Here is an 18,736-nt window from a genome sequence, read left to right as displayed (position 1 = left end):
CTTGGAGTGGCAGCTGCGAGTCAGTGCAGGCTCCCGCCCTGGTGGAGGCACCCCCACCCACCTGAGATTTCCTGAATTCCAGCTGCAGCTCTGGTTGCTTCTGCAGGCAAAGGAGCCCTTGTGGTTGGAGGGGCCTCTTGAGCACAGGCCAGGCGGCTCCCTCCCTCTCCAGCACACACACCTCCATTCAAGCCTGGGCCCCGCCCCTGGGGGGCTGGGGGCCAGAGCGGGTTGTCCCCCTGTCAGTGGGGGGCTGCCAGGCCTGGAGGCTGGGCAGGCAGCAAGGTTGATAAGACCTGGACCCTGCAGGCCCCCACAACTCTGCCGCTGCTGCCTGCGCTGCCAGAACCATGAGGGTCACCTCTGGCACCGGCCTCGTGCTCTGTGGCCTGCTGCTGCTGCTGCTCCAGGCCCCACACACCCGTGGCCTCACTCCCCAATCCAGAGGTGAGGGGGTCCACATGAGATGGGGGACTCTGGGCGAGTGGCCCCTGACCAGTAACCTGGGAGGCTGGGCACAGAATGGGCAGAGGCTTAAAGGGGTCAGGATGGGAGAGGAGCAGGAGCATGAGTGGCCAGCAGGCTGGCTTGGGAGCTGTCAGAGGTGGTGACCTGCACGAGGGCTGGGTGGGGTGTCTTGTGATCTTCCCTGTTGGGGGACAAACGTGGGCCTCTCTCTGGGGCCCCAGAGCCTTTCCTGGGTCTGAGGAGGAGCCTAAGACTGCTGCAGGGATCTCAGACTTTGGGTCAGAGGGCAGATTCCCAGAGAGCCGGCTGCTGTCTGTAACTGCACCAAGCTATGGTTCTCTGAGGAATGTAGATTGGGGTGCCAAGAGGCCCCCCTTCATCCTTATGCCCTCCAGCATATACCGGATTGGGTTTCTGTGGGTTCTACCAGCCCCAGTGTCAGTCTTGGGCACTGAATCCTAGAATGCCCAACACTTCTTATATAGATGGGGAAATCGAGGCTGGGTGGGGGCGTGGAGGGGACCTCAGACCACACAGTGAGACAGCCCCGGGCCTGCTGGCTCTTGATCTGCTGGTCTGTGGTGAGGCTGATCCCCTCTCTCCTCTGCAGCTCATTGTATCCACTTGCAGCCTCGGCTAGTGGGCCGGGGGGAGCTGGCAGCAAGATGCTTCTAAGGTCTCCTTAGGAATTCTGATGCCTGGGTCTAAGGCACTGTGCTCTGGGGGGCTTATTCTCCTTACTGGACAGATGAGACAAACAAGCTTCCACAGGTGGGCTAAAATGGCCAAGCTGGGATTTGAACCCTGGTCTGTCTCCAACTGTACGTACATCTTGGCACATGGAGCTGCCTCCCACGTGCAGTGATGTCTGCAAAGACATCACTCCTTGGGGGTGGGGGGTGTGCTGAGGGCCCACCGGTCAGACTGCCAAGGTGGCCACCAGAAATTGCTCCCCTTTCTCTGCCTGTGGACACCAGCTGAGGGAAATGGTCTACTCAGGGCCTTCGCTTTGATGCTCGCATGAAAGTGACCATGTTGGTGGGCACCGCGTCAGCCCTGGAGACCGTGTCTGCTCCTGGCTGGGTCCCTGGGAGAAACAGTGGCTCCCTGTTTATAGCAGCCACTCTGGGCTGAGACCTGCACCCCTGCTGCCCAGTCCCCAGGAGCTGCAGGTCCTGGAAGGATGCTGTGAGGAAGGGGTCACCAGATGAGGAGACCAAGGCTCAGGGAGTCAAGTTGCTTGTCTGAGTGTCCACTCGCAGGCCCAGCCACCTGGACCATTGTCCGTTACTCTGCTGAGGCCTGGAGGCTGGCTCTTGTCCTCCTGTGTCTTCGGTCCTGACCTTTGCCCCCTCCCAGGGCACCTCTGCCGGACCCGGCCCACGGACCTGGTGTTTGTGGTGGACAGTTCGCGCAGCGTGCGGCCTGTGGAGTTCGAGAAGGTGAAGGTGTTCCTGTCCCAGGTCATCGAGTCGCTGGATGTGGGGCCCAATGCCACACGGGTGGGCGTGGTCAACTACGCCAGCACGGTGAAGCAGGAGTTCCCGCTGCGGGCCCACGGCTCCAAGGCCGCGCTGCTGCAGGCCGTGCGCCGCATCCAGCCGCTGTCCACCGGCACCATGACGGGCCTGGCCATCCAGTTCGCCATCACCAGGGCCTTCAGCGATGCCGAGGGCGGTCGTGCCAGGTCCCCTGACATCAGTAAGGTGCGTGGCCCAGCCCCTGCTGGCCCCCTGTGTGATGAGAGCTCACCTCTGCATTCGCGGCTATTACTGAAACATTCCTAAGAGGTGGTCATTTCTGTTGGGGAACAGACCCCCTTAAGTGGCAGAGCTGGGATTGGAGCCCATCTTTCCCCACCATCTGAGCCCTAGAAGCTGTCGATGATCCGGGCCTAGCAGACCTCGCCTCCCAGACAGTCTGAGCTCTTGCAGGCAGGGAGATGGGTCACATGCTTTCGTGGTGGTGGGAAAGGGAGTGGACACTGCCTCCTGCTGTCTGGGCTCAAGCCCCCCACTCCACCACAAGGGACCCTGAGCAGTTACTTCCTCTCACTGTGCCTCAGTTTCCCTGCTTAATGTCACTGTGCCTCAGTTTCCCTGCTTATGTCACTGTGCCTCAGTTTCCCTGTGTCCCTCCCTATGAATGGGAGGGGCAGAACACTGTCTCAAAGGGCAGGCAGGAGGGAGCAGGGCGAATGAGTTCATGTGCATGCCGTGCTTGGAATAGCGCCTGGCACCGGTCAGCCCCACGGAAGCGGTGGTCATTTTATTTTTAATAAACTTTTGAGGGTAGGGACTCAGAAAAATGAAAGGACATCCCCCAAGTCTCAGCACCAGCAAGGGCTCCTGCTGGGGGGGCTGAGTGTTTCAGAGCTTGTCCCTGTGCCGTGACTGCTCTGTGAGGCCGGCCGGCGTCCTCGCCCTCTGGGGTCCTCCTGCAGGAGGCTCCTGACGCCCCGTGCAGCTCTTCACTCCAGGCCACAGCGGGCCCTGACACACGAGAGCTCAAGGAATACCGCTCTGCCCCCAGGAGCTGTCCCCACCTTTGCAGATGAGGAAACTGAGGCATGGGGAGCTTAAGCAACTCAGCCAGCTAGTAAGTGGTGGTTGTGCTCAGGCTCAGACAGGCCCAGCTATTACAGTCCTCAAACAATAGCACAGCAGGCAGCCCGTTGGCGTTATTTCGTGGGGGTCGCTTACAAGTTCTGACGTGAGGTTGATGGTCATGGTGGCCCCCGGTGATCCTAATGTGGAGAGGGGGAGAAGAGGATGGTGGTGACATCTGCAGCTGTGGACACTGGACACAGTGTCGCCGTGGATCCACTGGGGGGCGGGGGGGGGGCTGAGGTAGTGAGTGGGGAGAGGTTCTCCAAGGTGAATGGAAAGTCCCAAAGGTTGGAGGGGGACATTGGGGACTCAAGGGCACACTGAGGCACAGCTGGGCTTTCTGCCAGGAGGGGGTCTCTGGAGAGGAGGGACTGTGGGGCATCACTCTCCCAGAGACCAGGGCAAAGGTACTAAAACAACAGCGTCCCTGCCTGGCTTCTGAACATAGTCATCTCCCAGGGAGCCCCCACAACCCCATTTTCAGATAAAGAGATGGAGGCTGAGTGGGGTGGGTATAACTTGAGCTTCATTTCTTACCCAGGCCGGCTCACCCTGTCGTCCAGTTCCCTAAGACGGGGGTCTGGCAGCACAGCCGAGGCTGGGGTTCAGGGCCTCGAGGCAGGCTAGGTCCAGAGGCCGGGAGCAGCCAAAGGAGCAGCAAAGTCGTGGGGTGTTCTTTCAGGGCAGGCTGGGCCAGGCTGGGGCAGGGGCGCATGACGGCCAGGTTCAGCGCCGGGTGGCTACTCACCCTTCCCAGGGTACAGAACATAGAAGCCTTGTAGGGGAGAAAGGGAGGCAGATAGTCTTTTTCTTTATGGAAAGGGCATGTAGAGCCCGGGGAACAGAGGGAGAAAGGGCTGCTTCTTCCTTCCACGGGAGGGCATGCGCATGGTGGGTGTGGCTCCATGCCAGGGCGCTCAGACGGCCAGAGCCCAGGCAGCCCAACGATCGTTAGCCTCTGCCTCCCCCTGGTGGTCAAAAGTCAGAACTGCATGGACATCCCGAGGCCCTAGTCAAAGGACATCACCCTAGGAAACCTCTTCTGCAAGCCAGGCGCTCTCTCCTGGCACAGAGCCCTGGCGGGTGAATCGGATCCACCTGAAACCGAGTAGCTGTGTGACCTCGCCAGCCACTGTTTCCTGGGTTGTCCCCCTACCTGCCAAGGAGATCCAGGGGCTTCCTGCAGGGCCAAGCGACCTAGCCCAGTGCGGGGAGGGACTTGGTGGTCACACGCGCCCCTGCATGTTGCAGGTGGTCATAGTGGTGACCGATGGGAGGCCCCAGGACAGCGTACGGGACGTGTCTGCCCGGGCCCAGGCCAGTGGCGTGGAGCTGTTCGCCATCGGTGTGGGCCGTGTGGACAAGGCCACCCTGAGGCAGATCGCCAGCGAGCCGCAGGACGAGCACGTGGACTACGTGGAGAGCTACAGTGTCATTGAGAAGCTGTCCAAGAAGTTCCAAGAGGCCTTCTGCGGTGCGCCGGGAGGGGCCAGGGTGGCATGGGCCCTGAGCATATTGGGGCAGATTTGAGGTGGAACCAGGGTCAGATGGAGGTGGGATCAGGGCAGGAGCTGGGTGTGATCGTGCCGGTTCCTGGCATGGGGCTAAGGAGCTTGGAAAGAGGTGATGCTAAGGTCACTTTTACCTGGCAGGCTCCTGGCAGGCACCAAGGAGGGCCTAAAAGACCTAGTGGTATTTGTTTGTTGGGGAATTTGCATGCCAAAGTCTTCCGTGATGTGGGCAGGGTTGAAGGGCATTGGACAGGAAAAGTTTCAGGGTCCTTCACGGAAGGGAGGTGGACCTGTGTGTGGGGCTGCGTCTTTGGTGGGACCAGTCAGAAGGGTGGGGGTCTCCAGCAGGGCAGAGGTGGGGCCAGAGCAGGACTTCTGTCTGCAAAACGAGTCTGAAAAGAGCATGTACCTCACTGTGAGGATTCAACAAAATAATGCTCAGTGTCGAGTATTTATTCTTGGGCTGTGCCCACTGCTGCGTGTCTGATTCTAGATGCTTGGGATGCAGCAGTGGAGAAGTTTTAGTTTTATTATATCATCACCGTGAGGGTCAACCCTCCTGCAGTGATTCAGCTGAGGACCTGGGCTCGGAACCCCACCCTGTTGGGGACCTCAGTTTCCCTGAGTATGCGGGGGACCAGCCTGGCTGGGCTGTCCAAGGCCCTATGGCTGTGAGGTGCAGTGTCCTCTTGTCCCCACAGTGGTGTCAGACCTGTGTGCCACGGGGGACCACGACTGCGAGCAGGTGTGCATCAGTTCTCCTGGCTCCTACACTTGCGCCTGCCGAGAAGGTTTCACCTTGAACAGTGATGACAAGACCTGCAATGGTCAGTGGGCTGGACACAGGTGGGACCTGGGGAGGGCAGGGAAGAGAGGGGTGGGCCTGGACTTCTTCCCAGGAAGCCCATCCCAGCCTCTTTGCACTTTGCCTCTGGAACTCCCTGCAAAGTTGATAGGTGCCCTGGAGATTTCCCTGTCTGCAGAAGGTTTTTCTCTGACTTCTGTCCCTCTTTTGTCACAAGGGTTAGTGTGTTTAAGGTGGGAGAAGGAGGCCACATCTTGATGTCCCCACTTCTAAGTCCTGTGATTTGGCAGCTTTTGGAGCTTCAGTTTTTAATGCTATAAAATAGGTCTAGTAACTTTGACTTAATAGAGGGAATTTTGAGGACAAAATGAGATGAGACCCAGCATGGAGCTTGGTGCAAGGTGGGCACCCAGCTGGTGGATTTCTGCGTCCTTAAATGTCACCTCCTCATTTTCCCACCTGCCCAGTCTGCAGCGGCGGTGGTGGCAGTTCGGCCACTGACCTGGTCTTCCTCATCGATGGATCCAAGAGTGTGAGACCCGAGAACTTTGAGTTGGTGAAGAAGTTCATCAACCAGATTGTGGACACACTGGATGTGTCAGACAAGCTGGCCCAGGTGGGGCTGGTGCAGTACTCCAGCTCAGTGCGCCAGGAGTTCCCACTGGGCCGCTTCCACACCAAGAAGGACATCAAGGCCGCTGTGCGGAGCATGTCCTACATGGAGAAGGGCACCATGACTGGGGCTGCCCTCAAGTACCTCATTGACAATTCCTTCACTGTGTCCAGCGGGGCAAGACCTGGTGCCCAGAAGGTGGGCATTGTCTTCACTGATGGCCGGAGCCAGGACTACATTAATGATGCTGCCAAGAAGGCCAAGGACCTTGGTAGGTGCTGCCTGCATGGCCACACACAGCATGGCCCAACTGCAGGTTATCTTAGCCTGTCCTGGTTAGTGCCCTCCATCCAGGTACAACTTGAATGAGGAGGGGTTGGTGTGTCCAACTCTTTCTGATACTGAAGACTCAGAAAACTAAGTGACTTGCTTTGATGGTCCTTTTGTAGGTGGGCCTTGGAACTTTTCCAGTTGAGTGTTCCCAAGAAGCTACTAACTTTTGGAAGGTAACCCCCAGATGGATGGTTAAATGATATTCTCAAGCTCCCATACTAGGAATCAGTACAGGTCTGATGTATAGTAGAACCTCAATGAAAGTTGATGTCTTCCATGACTTTGTCCCAGGCACTGTGCCTGCAATTCCAGCATCTCCCATCAGGGAGTGTCTGGTGTTGATTGCCTGGGCATTTCTTCTGGAGGCTCTGAATGATCGCCTGTCCCCATGGTCACTGTACTCGTCTTGTTCCCCTTGTCAGGCTTTAAGATGTTTGCTGTGGGTGTGGGCAATGCTGTGGAGGATGAGCTGAGGGAAATTGCCTCAGAGCCTGTGGCAGAGCACTACTTCTACACAGCTGACTTCAGGACCATCAACCAGATTGGCAAGAAGTTGCAGAAGAAGATCTGTGTGGGTGAGTGAGGTTGGAGTTGGCATGGACTTGGCATGAGGTTGGATGGGAGGGTTGGGAAGGGGGCGGAGACATCCTGGAGCTGGACATGGGTGGGGAAAAGCAGGAGTTGGGTGGCACCCAGAGTTGGCAGGAGCAGGAGGTAGGCTGGGCAGCATGACTTAGTGCTAACTGACATATATTCGATGTTCATTATGTGACTAGCACAGAACCGGGTGCTGTCCAGGTTTTAAATCACTCAATCCTATTTGGTAGGAATATTATCATCCCCATTTTACAGACAGGAAAGCCAAGGTCATAAAGGGAGAGCAATTGTTGACACCTGGGGTGCCAGGATTTGAACCTCGCAGCTCGTCCTGATCTTCTCTTGTTCCCATGTGAAGAGTGTGGACAGCAGCATCAGACTTGCCTGGGTTTGGCTCTTTGCTCTGAAGCTAACTAGCTGCTGGCTGTGGACAAGTAGTTTCACTTCCTCATTTGTAAAATGGGACTAATGACTTAGAATTGGGGTGAGCAGCCACCAAAGTGACATGGAGGCCCCTAAAACAGTGTCCTGTGCTCTGTGAGTGCTCGGCCCAGGATGCTGTCATCACAGTTCTTTATCAGGGATCTGGGGAACAGGGATGATATTTGGGGTGACCCCTCCATTACTCCTGGGGCCTCTCTCTCGAGAACTCCTGGTCTCTCTGCCCTCTCAGATCTCCTAGGCTCCACACTTCCCCGACTCCTCCTGAGCCCTGGCCGTGCGCAGTGACTCCCCCACCTCCCTGCCAGGCGGACTCTCACCATCCCCTTTTCTCTCCCTACTTCCCGTCCGCTGCAGAGGAAGACCCGTGTGCCTGTGAGTCCATCGTGAAATTCCAGGCCAAAGTGGAGGGGCTGCTGCACGCCCTGACCAGGAAGCATATCCTTTCCCAGAGGCCCCTGCTGGGCAGGTTGCAGGGGGCTGGGCAGTGTGAGGAGAGATGGGCGGGGGAGGGCTATACCCCCTCATGTGGTGGGTCATGCAGGCTCCCCCTGCCTGGACTGGGTTCTGGCCAGGTAGGCTGGCACCAACTTTGCACAAGCAGAGGCTCCTAGAGGGAAAACAGAAACTGAGGCATAACCCAAGCTGTAGAGACTGGACGCACACAGAATCCTAGTCGTGTTCAAGAAAACATGCGGCCCAGTGGACTCCGGGTTTCTCAGGCCCTTGGCAACATGAACCCCACCAGCCATCACTCAGATGAGGCTAGACCCCGAAGACCTCCCCTGACTCAGTCAGGAGCAGGAGGGTGGGTCCCAGCAGGCCTAGGCCTGCCACTGGGTAGGGCAGGGCATGCAGGGCCCACAGTAACGGGTTATTTTGGGAGAAGGCACCATTGAGAGGGTAGATGGGTAAGTCTTGACACTGGGGAGAAGACACACAGGGAAGTGAGAAAGCCCTGGAAGTGGGCCATGCTGGGGGAACAGGAAGTGGGCTCCTGAGTTAGGGTGCAGCACCCGCCACTGCCCCGCTCTGCTCCGCCGCCTTACTCCTTAACTCTGCGTCCACTGGAAGCTGTGAGCAAGCGGCTGGCCGTCCTGGAGAACACGATCGTCTGATGTCACCTGCCCCGCTGCAGCCTCCCTGTCCCTTCCCCAGTGCAGTCAGCATCCTCGTGTGTCCCCTGAGCTCCGTGTAGTGTAATGTTGCCATTTAATGAGGGGGCGGGGAGGGGTCCTGGAAGCCACCAGGCCACCCCCTACCTCTGCCCCGTGAGCCTGTGTGCGTGTGCACATGTGTGCCTGTGTGTGTGTGCACGTGTGTGTGCATTTGGAGCACATGTGTGTGCCTGAGGGGGTGTCTGGGTGTAGGAATGCGTGTGGTGAGTGGGAACGCAGAGGTGAGTGTGAGAGGGACTGTGTTTGCATTTTTTTATCAAAAGCTTAATATATTCCTGTTTTTTTTAGTTAACCCTTTCTTGACTGCAAGTACTGTGAATCTCTTTTCTGATGTCCCGAATTCCCTTTTGAAAAACAATTAAATATGATTTAACTTAAGTGCTGAAGGGGGTGGTGGCTGCGTGGCTCCTTGGGGAGCAGGAGGGTTCTGTTGAGGGTGGCGGGTGATGGGTATTTATGGTGCTCAGGAAACTGAGCAGGGTCAACTTGACCCTGGAGTTTCTGTTCTCAAGGGAGGTGAGCGCCTCACATAGCTCTCCTCCATTCCTTTCTGCCCACGTGGCGGCCTCTGTGTCTCGGTTCTGTTCCTTCAGTTCTGGGAAGTGACCCGACCATCCTGGGTTCCAGCATCATCCCCCAGCACCCGTGTGTCCCACAGTCCCCGTGCATGGAAAAGCAATACAGCACCCACCCCTGCCCGGGGGCTGCAGGGTGCAAATGAGGAAATAAATGAGGAGCACTGCATAGTGGCCACCCACGCTTTGTCTTCAGAGTGGAGTTGGCAGCCCCGCCGCCATCTTGAGGGGGGTGTCCTGGTCTCCTGGACATATCCACACCTGTCAGTTTCTCAGTATCTTCCTTGCTCCCCTCTGGTGCTGGTGTCCCCCGAGCTACTGTGGCTACCTGGCCTCTGTGGCTGAGCCACCTGGGACACCTGTTACCTGCTGGGAGGTGACCCCCAAGTGTATACCATGGCGCTCAGGCGGGATGTGGCACCACCCCCTGGCTCCACCACAAGCAAAGATAGCACAGCCTCGCCTCTGCCTCAGCAGCACCAGCTTGAGTGTGCCTGGGCTCAGGGAGGCAAGGTGTGGATGATAGGGTGTGGCTGGTGGGGTGTGCCTGCAAACCTCTGGCTGCCTTCAGCATTCAGTCATGCAACAAATGTTTGTGCTGTGCCCATGCTAGGCCCTCTTCTAGGTATGAGGGATAGAGCAGAGAGCAAAACCAGGCCAAATTCCCCATGTTCATGGGCTGACACACCAGCCTTAACTTTATTTCTGGCTGTGTGAGCCATCTCATTTCCAAGGGCCTGACTTCCTCATCTATTAAGTGGGGTGATGATCCAGAAACAGGCATAGACCAGAAGTCTGAAGACAGGCACATGGTATGTGCTCAAAGATGGAAACGTGTCCATGTGTCTTTTATGAAGTCAAATCAGATGGAGACACCAAGCAGCAGGCTTAGGGTCCAGGGTGGGGGGTGAGAGCTGAGGGGCTAACAGCTGTCCCTGGAATATCTCACAGCCCTGTCCTGCAGCCCCCCATCTATTCCAGATGCAAATGCATTTAGTACGGGGGAGCCAGGAGCTGCTCCAGGTGTCCTGTTTCCCCAGATGTGTCCGCTGCCTCTCAGAGCTGTCTGGTGGCCACAAGGTTCGCCCTGGGGCTCACTTGGCATCAGGTATCTTGCTGACATGGGAGGGGAACGTTCTGCTCATGGGCACACAGCAAACTTCGAGTATTCGGGGTCAGAATCAGATTTAGCTCATCTGTTGAGCTGTCATTTTTTGATTACTCAATAGGTGCAAGGAGATACACAATCGTTAACTAGAATTTCTCAGTGGTGCTTATAGGCTTGCTTCACAAATGGGGAAACTGAGGCTGCCAGATACAAAATATCACATAACCAGTCATGGTGGGACTGTGATTTGCACCCTGCAATCTCTGCCTCCCCAATCAGGGCTCTTTCCAGAACATAGCCTCTCGGAGGTCTAGACTTAATGTGATGTGAGGGGCTGGGATTCTAGCAGGTTACCTGGCCTCCCTGCCTTTGTGCCCTTGTTTTTCAGTCCATTGTGCACACTGATAGAAAAGTGATAGGCCCAAAGTGCAGTCATGTCCAGCCACACCTCTGCTCAAGAACTTTCTCTGGCTCCCTGTCATCTCCACGATAAAATTCAAACTCAGCTGGACACCCCACTACTATATGGTCTGGCTGGTGCCCAGCCCTGCTAGACTCTAAACTTCCTACTGTTCCTACTCACCCTTTGCCGCCACATCGGTGACCCAGTTTCCATATCTGTGATGTGCCCCTGGCCTTGGGGAGGCGACTGCATACTGCCCTTGGACCTGGGAGTTCTGTGTTCTTAGTGGCCTGGACTCACAGGCCAGGGGCTGCTATGGAGCCATCCGACCACAGGATGGCACCATTGGCCCAGGAATAGTGTGGTGGGCCCGGCTGGGGGTGGGGTTAAGGGCCTTCATTGGGAACCAGGCTCTTTCCCAAAGTACCCAGGTGGCACCAAGTAGCACCTAATCTAATCCCTTTAACTGGACCCTCCCTCCTGTGCGTGAGGGCTCCTGAGGTGGGTGGTGGCCTCTCTCTTGGGGGCAGAGACTGGGCCCCTCAGACAGAGTAACCTCTTCTCCCCAGCTGGGCCACATTCAGGCCTGGGTGGTACATCTCTGGCAGCTCAGACCTGAATGTTGGGCATGGGATGGGGGTTAACTAGGAGGACTCCAAGGAGGCAATGTCCTGTTCCCTGCTCTCTTCTGCTCCTCTGGGTAAGTGGTCAAGTCATAACCAGGATCTAAGGGTCTTCAAGCCAAAAATAATAGCAGCCTGGTGGGGTGGGGGGGGGGTGGGGCGGGGGGGGGGGGCGGTACGTGGAGGATATTAGAGATCCCAAAAGCAGAGGTGTCTGAGGGGCCCCAAAATAGATGCTATGAAGAAAACATGGACCTGAAATTCTAGTTGCTGGGTGAACCCTGCACTGCCCCCATTGCTGAGTGACTGGGGGGACCTGCTTAGCTCTGGGCCTCAGTATGCTCACATAGGGAATGGGACATGTACTCACCTGGCCAGCGCATGGAGAGGATGCACCATGTCAGTGCAGGCCAGGTGCCTGGAGTGCCAGACAGAAAGGGCGGGCCACCGGGGTTTGGGCCCAGGAGCTGTGTCTCAGGTCACAGGTCTGCGCGGTTTCCGAGGAATCCTGGTGGCGATGGGCTGTGGGGAACTCAGAGGCCAGGAGCTGACTCCAGGGCTTTTGTGTCTTGGATCATGGGCGTTGTTTTGAGCTGGGCTGACCCAGGACATGACCTGGCCTGACTCTCATCTGCTCTCTGGACCTGAGTTACTCAGCCTGGGGGCATCCCAGTTTGCCAGGGAACCCAGCCTCCCAGCTGGCCCTTGCTCCTGTTTTCCTGACTCTTCCTACTCACCAATATGTGAATTTTGTCCTGTCATGCTCCAGCTCAAGAACCTTCAGTGGCTCCTCACTGCCTATGGGATCATGTTCAGCCTCCTGGCCTGGAATTCAAAACTGCTGGGAGCCTGGCCCTGTTTCAGGCTGTGTCGCCCCCTGCTCCCTCCCAGACTTATCTACCCAGAAGCTGTCACCTGCAGGCCCACCAGGGGGAGTGCTTCCCCAAAGAGCTAGGCTGCTCTGCACCTCCTTCCTTCTGCACTGCTGGGCCCTGCAGGATGGCCCTTTCCTCTCTGCCCAGGCTGGTGATAACTCATCCACTCCCTCCGCAGGCCTCCCTGACTCTCCCAGGGAGACCGCTGGACCTGGTCTCCTCAGGACCCCACCAGACTGTTGAGGGGGCCCTGGCCACCTGTTACCCCTCTGCCTGTGGTCACTGTCCCTGGACTGAACACCAGTGACAGCATCTTGCTCCCTCAGTGTCCCCCGCCAGAGCCTGGCACAGGGTAGGTCTAAGTTCGGGCACGCAGGTCTCACTTTGACCCTCCTGTTACCTCTATAGTCGGGGACATCACTCCCGTTTTACAGACGAGGAAACTGAGGCTGAGAGGGCACTTAGTTAGGAAGTGAGAGCATCATAGTTAGAGCCTCATTTTCCCTGTCCCAGTTCAGGCCCTTCTGGAACCGACGCCGGTGGCTCTGAGCCCTGCCTGCTGGAGCTGGCGACAGGGTCTTTCATGTGTGTGTTGTTTGGGACACAAGGAAAGTCACATACTTTGGCACCAGACAGACCTGGGTGGGCATCCTGCCTGGTCACTGAGCAGCTTGTGGCATGGGTAAGTTGTGTGATCTTGGACACTGTTTTCTCACCTGCAAAGGGGGACATTAACAGAGGCTCCGGGGCTGTGTGAGGGTCACTCGGGACAATGTGGGCGCTGGGCACTAGGCCTGATGAGCAGGGACTTCAGACACAACCTCCCTCCTCTCCCCTCCCTGTCTGCCTTTGCCAGCCCCTCCCTCAGGCTCCCCAGGCCCTCTTTTCTCCCCATCCACCTACCCAGAGGCCCTCTCTGTGTGTGTGGTGGCATCTCAGCTCCCTTGCAGGAGGGGAAGGCCAGCAGGGTAATGGGGCATTTTGATTCTGATCAGTGCACTGACACCCTCCTCACGGGCATCATATGTGTCAGGCCAACAGGCCTGTCCTGCCTGGATAGGAGTGCGGGGCTCCCATCTTCACATATGGCGAGAGGAGGCCCAGCAGCAGCTGCTGGAGACACTTCAGTGCCAGGCCCAAGGTCACAGGAAGCAGGTTGGTGGGTGCCCTTGGCCTCCCATTCCCTTCAACATGCTGTCACCGGGAAGGAAGCCACCCACAGCAGGATTAGGAGGGCAGGCAGGAGAAGCGCCCTGCTCAGGGACCTCTGATCACTGCCCAGTCCGGCAGCAAGTGACACCCTCAGAAACAGTGACGGCTTGACTCACTGTGTGAGGAGTCCAGGGGGTCTTTTTCTGGGCCTGAGCCATAGGACAGACCTTCCAGGCTACAGCTGGGCCCAGAGATGGCAGGTTCACAGATACCAGGGGCAGCCAGGTGTCTCAGACATACCTTCTCAGTACAGACACACCTCATCCTCCACCTCACAGCCCCCATCAGGGCACTACCCCACACCCAGCCCTATTGGGGAGAAGGAAAGGCTGCCTGGGGGACAGGAGGCAAGTGCAGTGGAGAGGAGAGGAACAGGGAGGCCCTGGAACTCCACAGGGAACAGGATACTTGCAGGCAGAAGGTGGGAGCAGAGGCCTGTTGGCCTGGCTGTCAAGCTGCCAGGCCCAGGGTCTCAGATGGAACAGGCCAGAATCCCTGAGCTGAGTGCCTGGGTCTGTGTGGCCCAGGAAGCCTCTGCCCCACCTCCCAGGTGAGGGTCCGAGCCCCCCTGCCAGCTCATGGAACACATAAGAAAAATTCTCCTTGGCCTCCAAAGACTGTGTCCCTGCTATTGTCATAATAAAAATAAAAATCCCACAAGCGTTCAGCTGGGACTGTATCTGCCTAGGGGGTTTTCGTGTGGTTCTGTTACCTGGGGCTCAGGGCCCTTTTAACCTACTCAGTGTGTCCCTGTGGTGGCCTTTCCTGGCTAGGTCGGGGGCCAGCCTCTGCAGAGAGGGTCCTACTGGCTGCAGAGCAGTGGCCACACTCTGCTCTGGATCCAGGGGCTGAGGAGCACAAACTGACAAAAGTGGGGTGTCCCAGCATTGTTGCTTTAAGCAGGGGGATGGTTCCTGGGGAAATACCTGAGGGAGAATCCCAAGAAAGCAATTTGTAGACAAGTGTCAAGGACCAAGTGTTGGATCCATCCTGACAGTAACCAGGCTCAGATCGGGGTTGGGTGAGAACCGGAATACTCTGTTTAACCCTCCTGACTCTGGGTTCTGGAAGAAAGAGCCTGGGACAAGACAGGTGAGGCTAAGAGAGAGGGAAGGATGGAACTGGGAACTCCTAGAGACTGCTTTTTATGCTGAGAGGCCCTGGAGATAAACAGCTGAACAACCTCCTTCTAAAGATACCGAAATGTAAGAAATCCAGGCTCTCCCCAGCTTTTCACTTACAGCTGGAGCGTTTTGAGTCTGTCAGCGCCATTCATAGCATCTGAGATACACAGAATCTTAGAATTAGCACATCTTTCATAGACTCAAAGATGCATTTTATAGAATTTTTAAATTGCAGGATCTGAGCATCTTGTGTTTATATAGAATCCTACAATTATATTCATGAACTCACAGGTCCACAGAATCTTAGGATTTAGAGATCTCTACAAAAGACTTGGAACAGCAGCAAATCATTCAGCAAAACTTAGAGCTGAGACAGAAATCTTGGAATGGGGAAATTAGCACTGGAGAGGACCCTAGTCTGATATGCTCCTGCAATACAGGAAGCCTTCCCTTCACTGACCTGTAAGGGCTTGAAGACATCTAGGGGCGGGGAGCTCAGTACCTGACTGGCCAGATATCTCACTGTCCAGCAGGCTTGTCTGCTGATGCTGAACCTAAATCTGTCCCATGTGACTCAATCCCTCCACCCACTCTGGCCCCTGTCTCCCTTCACCCACTTTGGAAAGCTGAATGTGTAGAACAAGTGACATAGCCACCAGGACAGATACCAAACCATCTCCTGGGTAGGAAAAAAATAACTTTTTGAGAGCAATGGGCTGTAAAAGGCGAGGACAGGGCGGCTCCTGGCCTAGCTGCAGGCCCCTTCCTTGGGTGCCCTGTCCAGGCAGAGCAGGCCCCTGAAGCCCTCACACTACCCCTCCAGTTCTGCAGAGGCAGAAAACCACTGGAAATGATCACAGAAAGGCGAGATCTGCTCCCAGTCCCATTCTGGCCAACAACAAGAGGATGATTTGGTGGTGAAGCCACAACCTCTTCCAACCTAGGAGCTGGCTTCCCTTACATATTTTGTAGGTTGGTGGGGGGTGGGCGATGGGGAGGCCCAGTCTGGCTCCAGGCTGCTCTGGAAGCAGCCCAGGGCAGAGTAGGAAGGTGGCAGGGCAGGGCGCAGCCTCAGCTTCCTAGCTGGAGTCCCAGCTCTGCCTCGCACTGGCTGTGTGATTTCTAGCCAGTTCCTAATCTCTCTGTGCGCCAGTTTTCCCTCCTCAGAGGCAAGGATAATGGGGATGCATTCAGTGTGAGCGCTGGCCTTGTTCACTCAGGCGGGTCTACTTCCCTCCCTCCTGCAATTCACACTATCAAGTTGCTCAGGGTATTCATGTATTCTCTTCATTAATCCAGGCGTCAGCTCACACATGCCTCACTGCTCCGTGCATGAGCTCGCTGGTGCACCCTGGCGTGCTTAACCCACGTTGTCCAGACTTTCTCCAGCTTGTGGGCAGACAGCTTGGGCCCCAGAAGTGCCTCTGGTCTTGGGGCTGGTGGAAAACCTGTGACTGCCTCCAGGAACTGTAAGCATCTAGAGTATGAATTCATTTGGGTCTCAAGACCCCATGAGTCCTGAATCCCCACCTTGTCTTTTCTGCTCTGGTCACTTGGGGGCAGAGTGACCCATTAATGGGTAGACCTGAGAGTTGTTCAGAACAGTCCCTCTGGAAGGGGACCTATTGCTTCTGATGGTTTCTGTGTGCCCTTTCTGTGGATGGTGTCTGAGCATCTCTGAGGCTCTGGGGTTGGGAGAAGGTTTGGGCTCTAGTACATTTGCAGAGAACAGAGGCCCATCATCCCTCCTGGAACTGATGGCCCTGGTTTTATGGCTGTTACGGCATAAGAACACAACAAAGCAGGCTCAAATTTAGAAAACTAGAGAGTCCCTTTTCCTTGAGTGGCTCATTTCTGACAAAGGGGGCTGGGCCTGGTTCAAGGGTGGCTTTGCTGAACGGAGAGGTGATGAGATGGATCATGTGCAAAGTCCATACTCTGTGCTATAGTGGTCTAAGGGCATCCTAAGTGCCCACTGGTTGGTTGTACTAATTAATCGATTTTATTACCTATATCTGAGGTCTCTGGAGCCAAGGCATGCAAATATATGCAAATGACCACAGGAGTGGGTTGAACCCAAAGCCTGGTGAGTGCTCCTCTGGATTGGGCTGATTTTGCTGCAGTCCTGCTGAGTTCCCAGGGAACCAGGCCATGGGGTGGGGGTGGGGGGGGCGGAGCAGGAGCTTGGGGCCAGCAGGACTGTAGTTGAGTCCCAGGCCCACCACCTCAGGCAGTGTGCGCTGCTCCTCTCAGAGCTGGCATCCCCTTCTGTGCGCTGGGATGGTATGCTCTGGGCGTGCGGGCTCCAGGGCTCAGGACAGCAGGCACGCAGTCACAGGAACTCAGGCTATTCCTGCAAGAAACAGCGCACTCAGAGATCCCAAGACACGTATTTATGATGGTGGCAGGTGGACAAAAACACACCCCAGGCTTTGCGGCTGAGGGCACACTCCTTGAACAGGAGCCTGCCATCCCCCTAACTAACTGCACCTGCTCCTACATCAGTCCTCGTCTCCTCCACTATGTATGTTTAATGTGTGACCTTTGCCAAATGCAGCCACTTCTCCTTAGGCCTGGGGGGAATTAAAAAGAGAGATTGGAATTTAAACATACTGGAAGACTTATTCTACATAATGAATGGAACGCTTCCCACAAAATCTGAGAAGTTACATTGGGCATAGCGCTGAGGTGGGTTACGTTTGGGACTGGGCTGCAGGACCCAGAGGCTGCTGGTTAAAGGATTCATTCAAAAGCTCTGAACTGGATACAACTTATGGAGATTCACTGCTTTGGGGGGAGCTTTGGGGTTGGGAATGGGGTGGGACTGACTTTCACTGAGCACCTTTTGTTCCTATGCAGAGCCCCACCAGCCCTCACACTGCCTCCAGGTGGTGCTGCTGCTCCCACTTTTCTGGAGGGGCTTCTGAGCTCTGAGGGCTGAACTGACTTGTCTCATGTCCCTCAGCTCATTAGTGGCAGCAGGGCCATTGAGCTGAAGCCGGATGACCCAGAGTCCCTGCCTTGTTCCTGCCCCCATGCAGGGAGGACGTGAGAATTTTGTGTATCAGGACCCCAGACATCAGTGGTGGGACCTGGCGTTGACCCATATGGGGCTGAGTCCACACTGAATTCAGCTGAGCATTAGGCATTTTCCTGGCAAGCACAGGGCCTGGGCACTCTGAAGAGGGTTTGAGGGGGCGGGCCCTGGGCCCCTGGCATGTGCACCTCATTGGGGGCTGTAGGGTTAATGAAGATTGTTCAGGTTTTTACGCACTGGCCTTTGTGGTTATCAGCTGCGGCCTTGATTGTGCTAATGTAGGAGGCCCTTGGGAGCGTGGGCTCGGGCCACGCATGCCTGATGGTGGACACCTACGTAAGTGTGCACACCTGAGCCCCGAGGCGGAGGCTATACGGGCAGCCACGGTGGGACTGTGATGGTGGCATGGCTACGAGAGGACGTGAGACTAGAGAGAGGCAGGACCACGAGACGACCTGTAGGAGATCCCAAAGAGAAAGAGTAAAGGTTCGCTGGGGCTGGGAGGCCTGTCAGCTTCCTGGCCTCCGGGGCCCCTGCCCTCCCTGCACCCGGATGCTGGCAATACAGGGGCCCAAACTCCATGTAAGCAGTTGAGGAAAGAGTCATTTGGGGTAATTTGGGGAAGCCCGAATCCTCCATTGAAGAGACAGGTTATGGAAATTACAGTGGATGGAAGGGGAGGTAGACTAAAAGGGGCAATTATTTGGGGGCAGGTGACTTCCCTAGGACTGACTTTGCCTTGGGGCGAGGGACAGTCAAGGGTGGAGGGCTTGGACCATGTGGCTGTCCAGTTCAATGCTCTTCCTCCCCAGGGAGGGAATGATGGCATCTCAGCAGGGGAAGCTGGAAGGAGCCTCTTCTAACTTTCTGTCCTTTTACCTCAGCCTGGTGAGGGAGGGGGGAGTGGGAAGGGGGCTGAGTCAGCCCCTGCAAGCAGGCCCCTGTCTCTGGGAAAATGGTGGGGGCTGCTGGTGTCTGCTCTCCCCAGGGTGAGTCCAGCCCCGGCCAGAGTGCCTAGCTGCAGGGTCAGGTGGGGGCAGCGGGGAGGCCCTACTGCTCTGGGCACAGTCCTTGATGACAAAACAGGCCCAGAGTGGGTCAGTGACTTTCCTAGGCCTCCCAGCTGGCAGTGTCAGGGCCAGGGTTTGGTTCCAGGTCCAGCATTTTGCCCTCGCCTCACTCCCCTTTTAAAGCAGCTGAGGTTCTTCCCCTCCCAACGCCCAC

General features: G+C 56.4%; 1 protein-coding gene across 1 annotated transcript; it reads left to right on the top strand.

Annotated features, from left to right (window-relative positions):
- The first annotated feature begins 350 nt into the window (after nt 1-350).
- Nucleotides 351-8,495, top strand: MATN1 (matrilin 1). Its single transcript, XM_037500602.1, has 8 exons — nt 351-447; nt 1,828-2,174; nt 4,329-4,551; nt 5,290-5,415; nt 5,861-6,277; nt 6,762-6,914; nt 7,735-7,815; nt 8,446-8,495. Exons 1-8 carry the CDS (start codon nt 351-353, stop codon nt 8,493-8,495), a joined length of 1,494 nt encoding a protein of 497 aa, XP_037356499.1.
- Nucleotides 8,496-18,736: the final 10,241 nt, after the last annotated feature.

This window comes from Talpa occidentalis, unplaced genomic scaffold, assembly GCF_014898055.3.
Source record: "Talpa occidentalis isolate TD23 unplaced genomic scaffold, MPIMG_talOcc4v2.1 talOcc4.9, whole genome shotgun sequence".
NCBI classification, from domain to species: Eukaryota; Metazoa; Chordata; class Mammalia; order Eulipotyphla; family Talpidae; genus Talpa; species Talpa occidentalis.
Note: the sequence above shows the minus strand (reverse complement) of the source record. Positions and strands in the feature narration are given on the sequence as shown.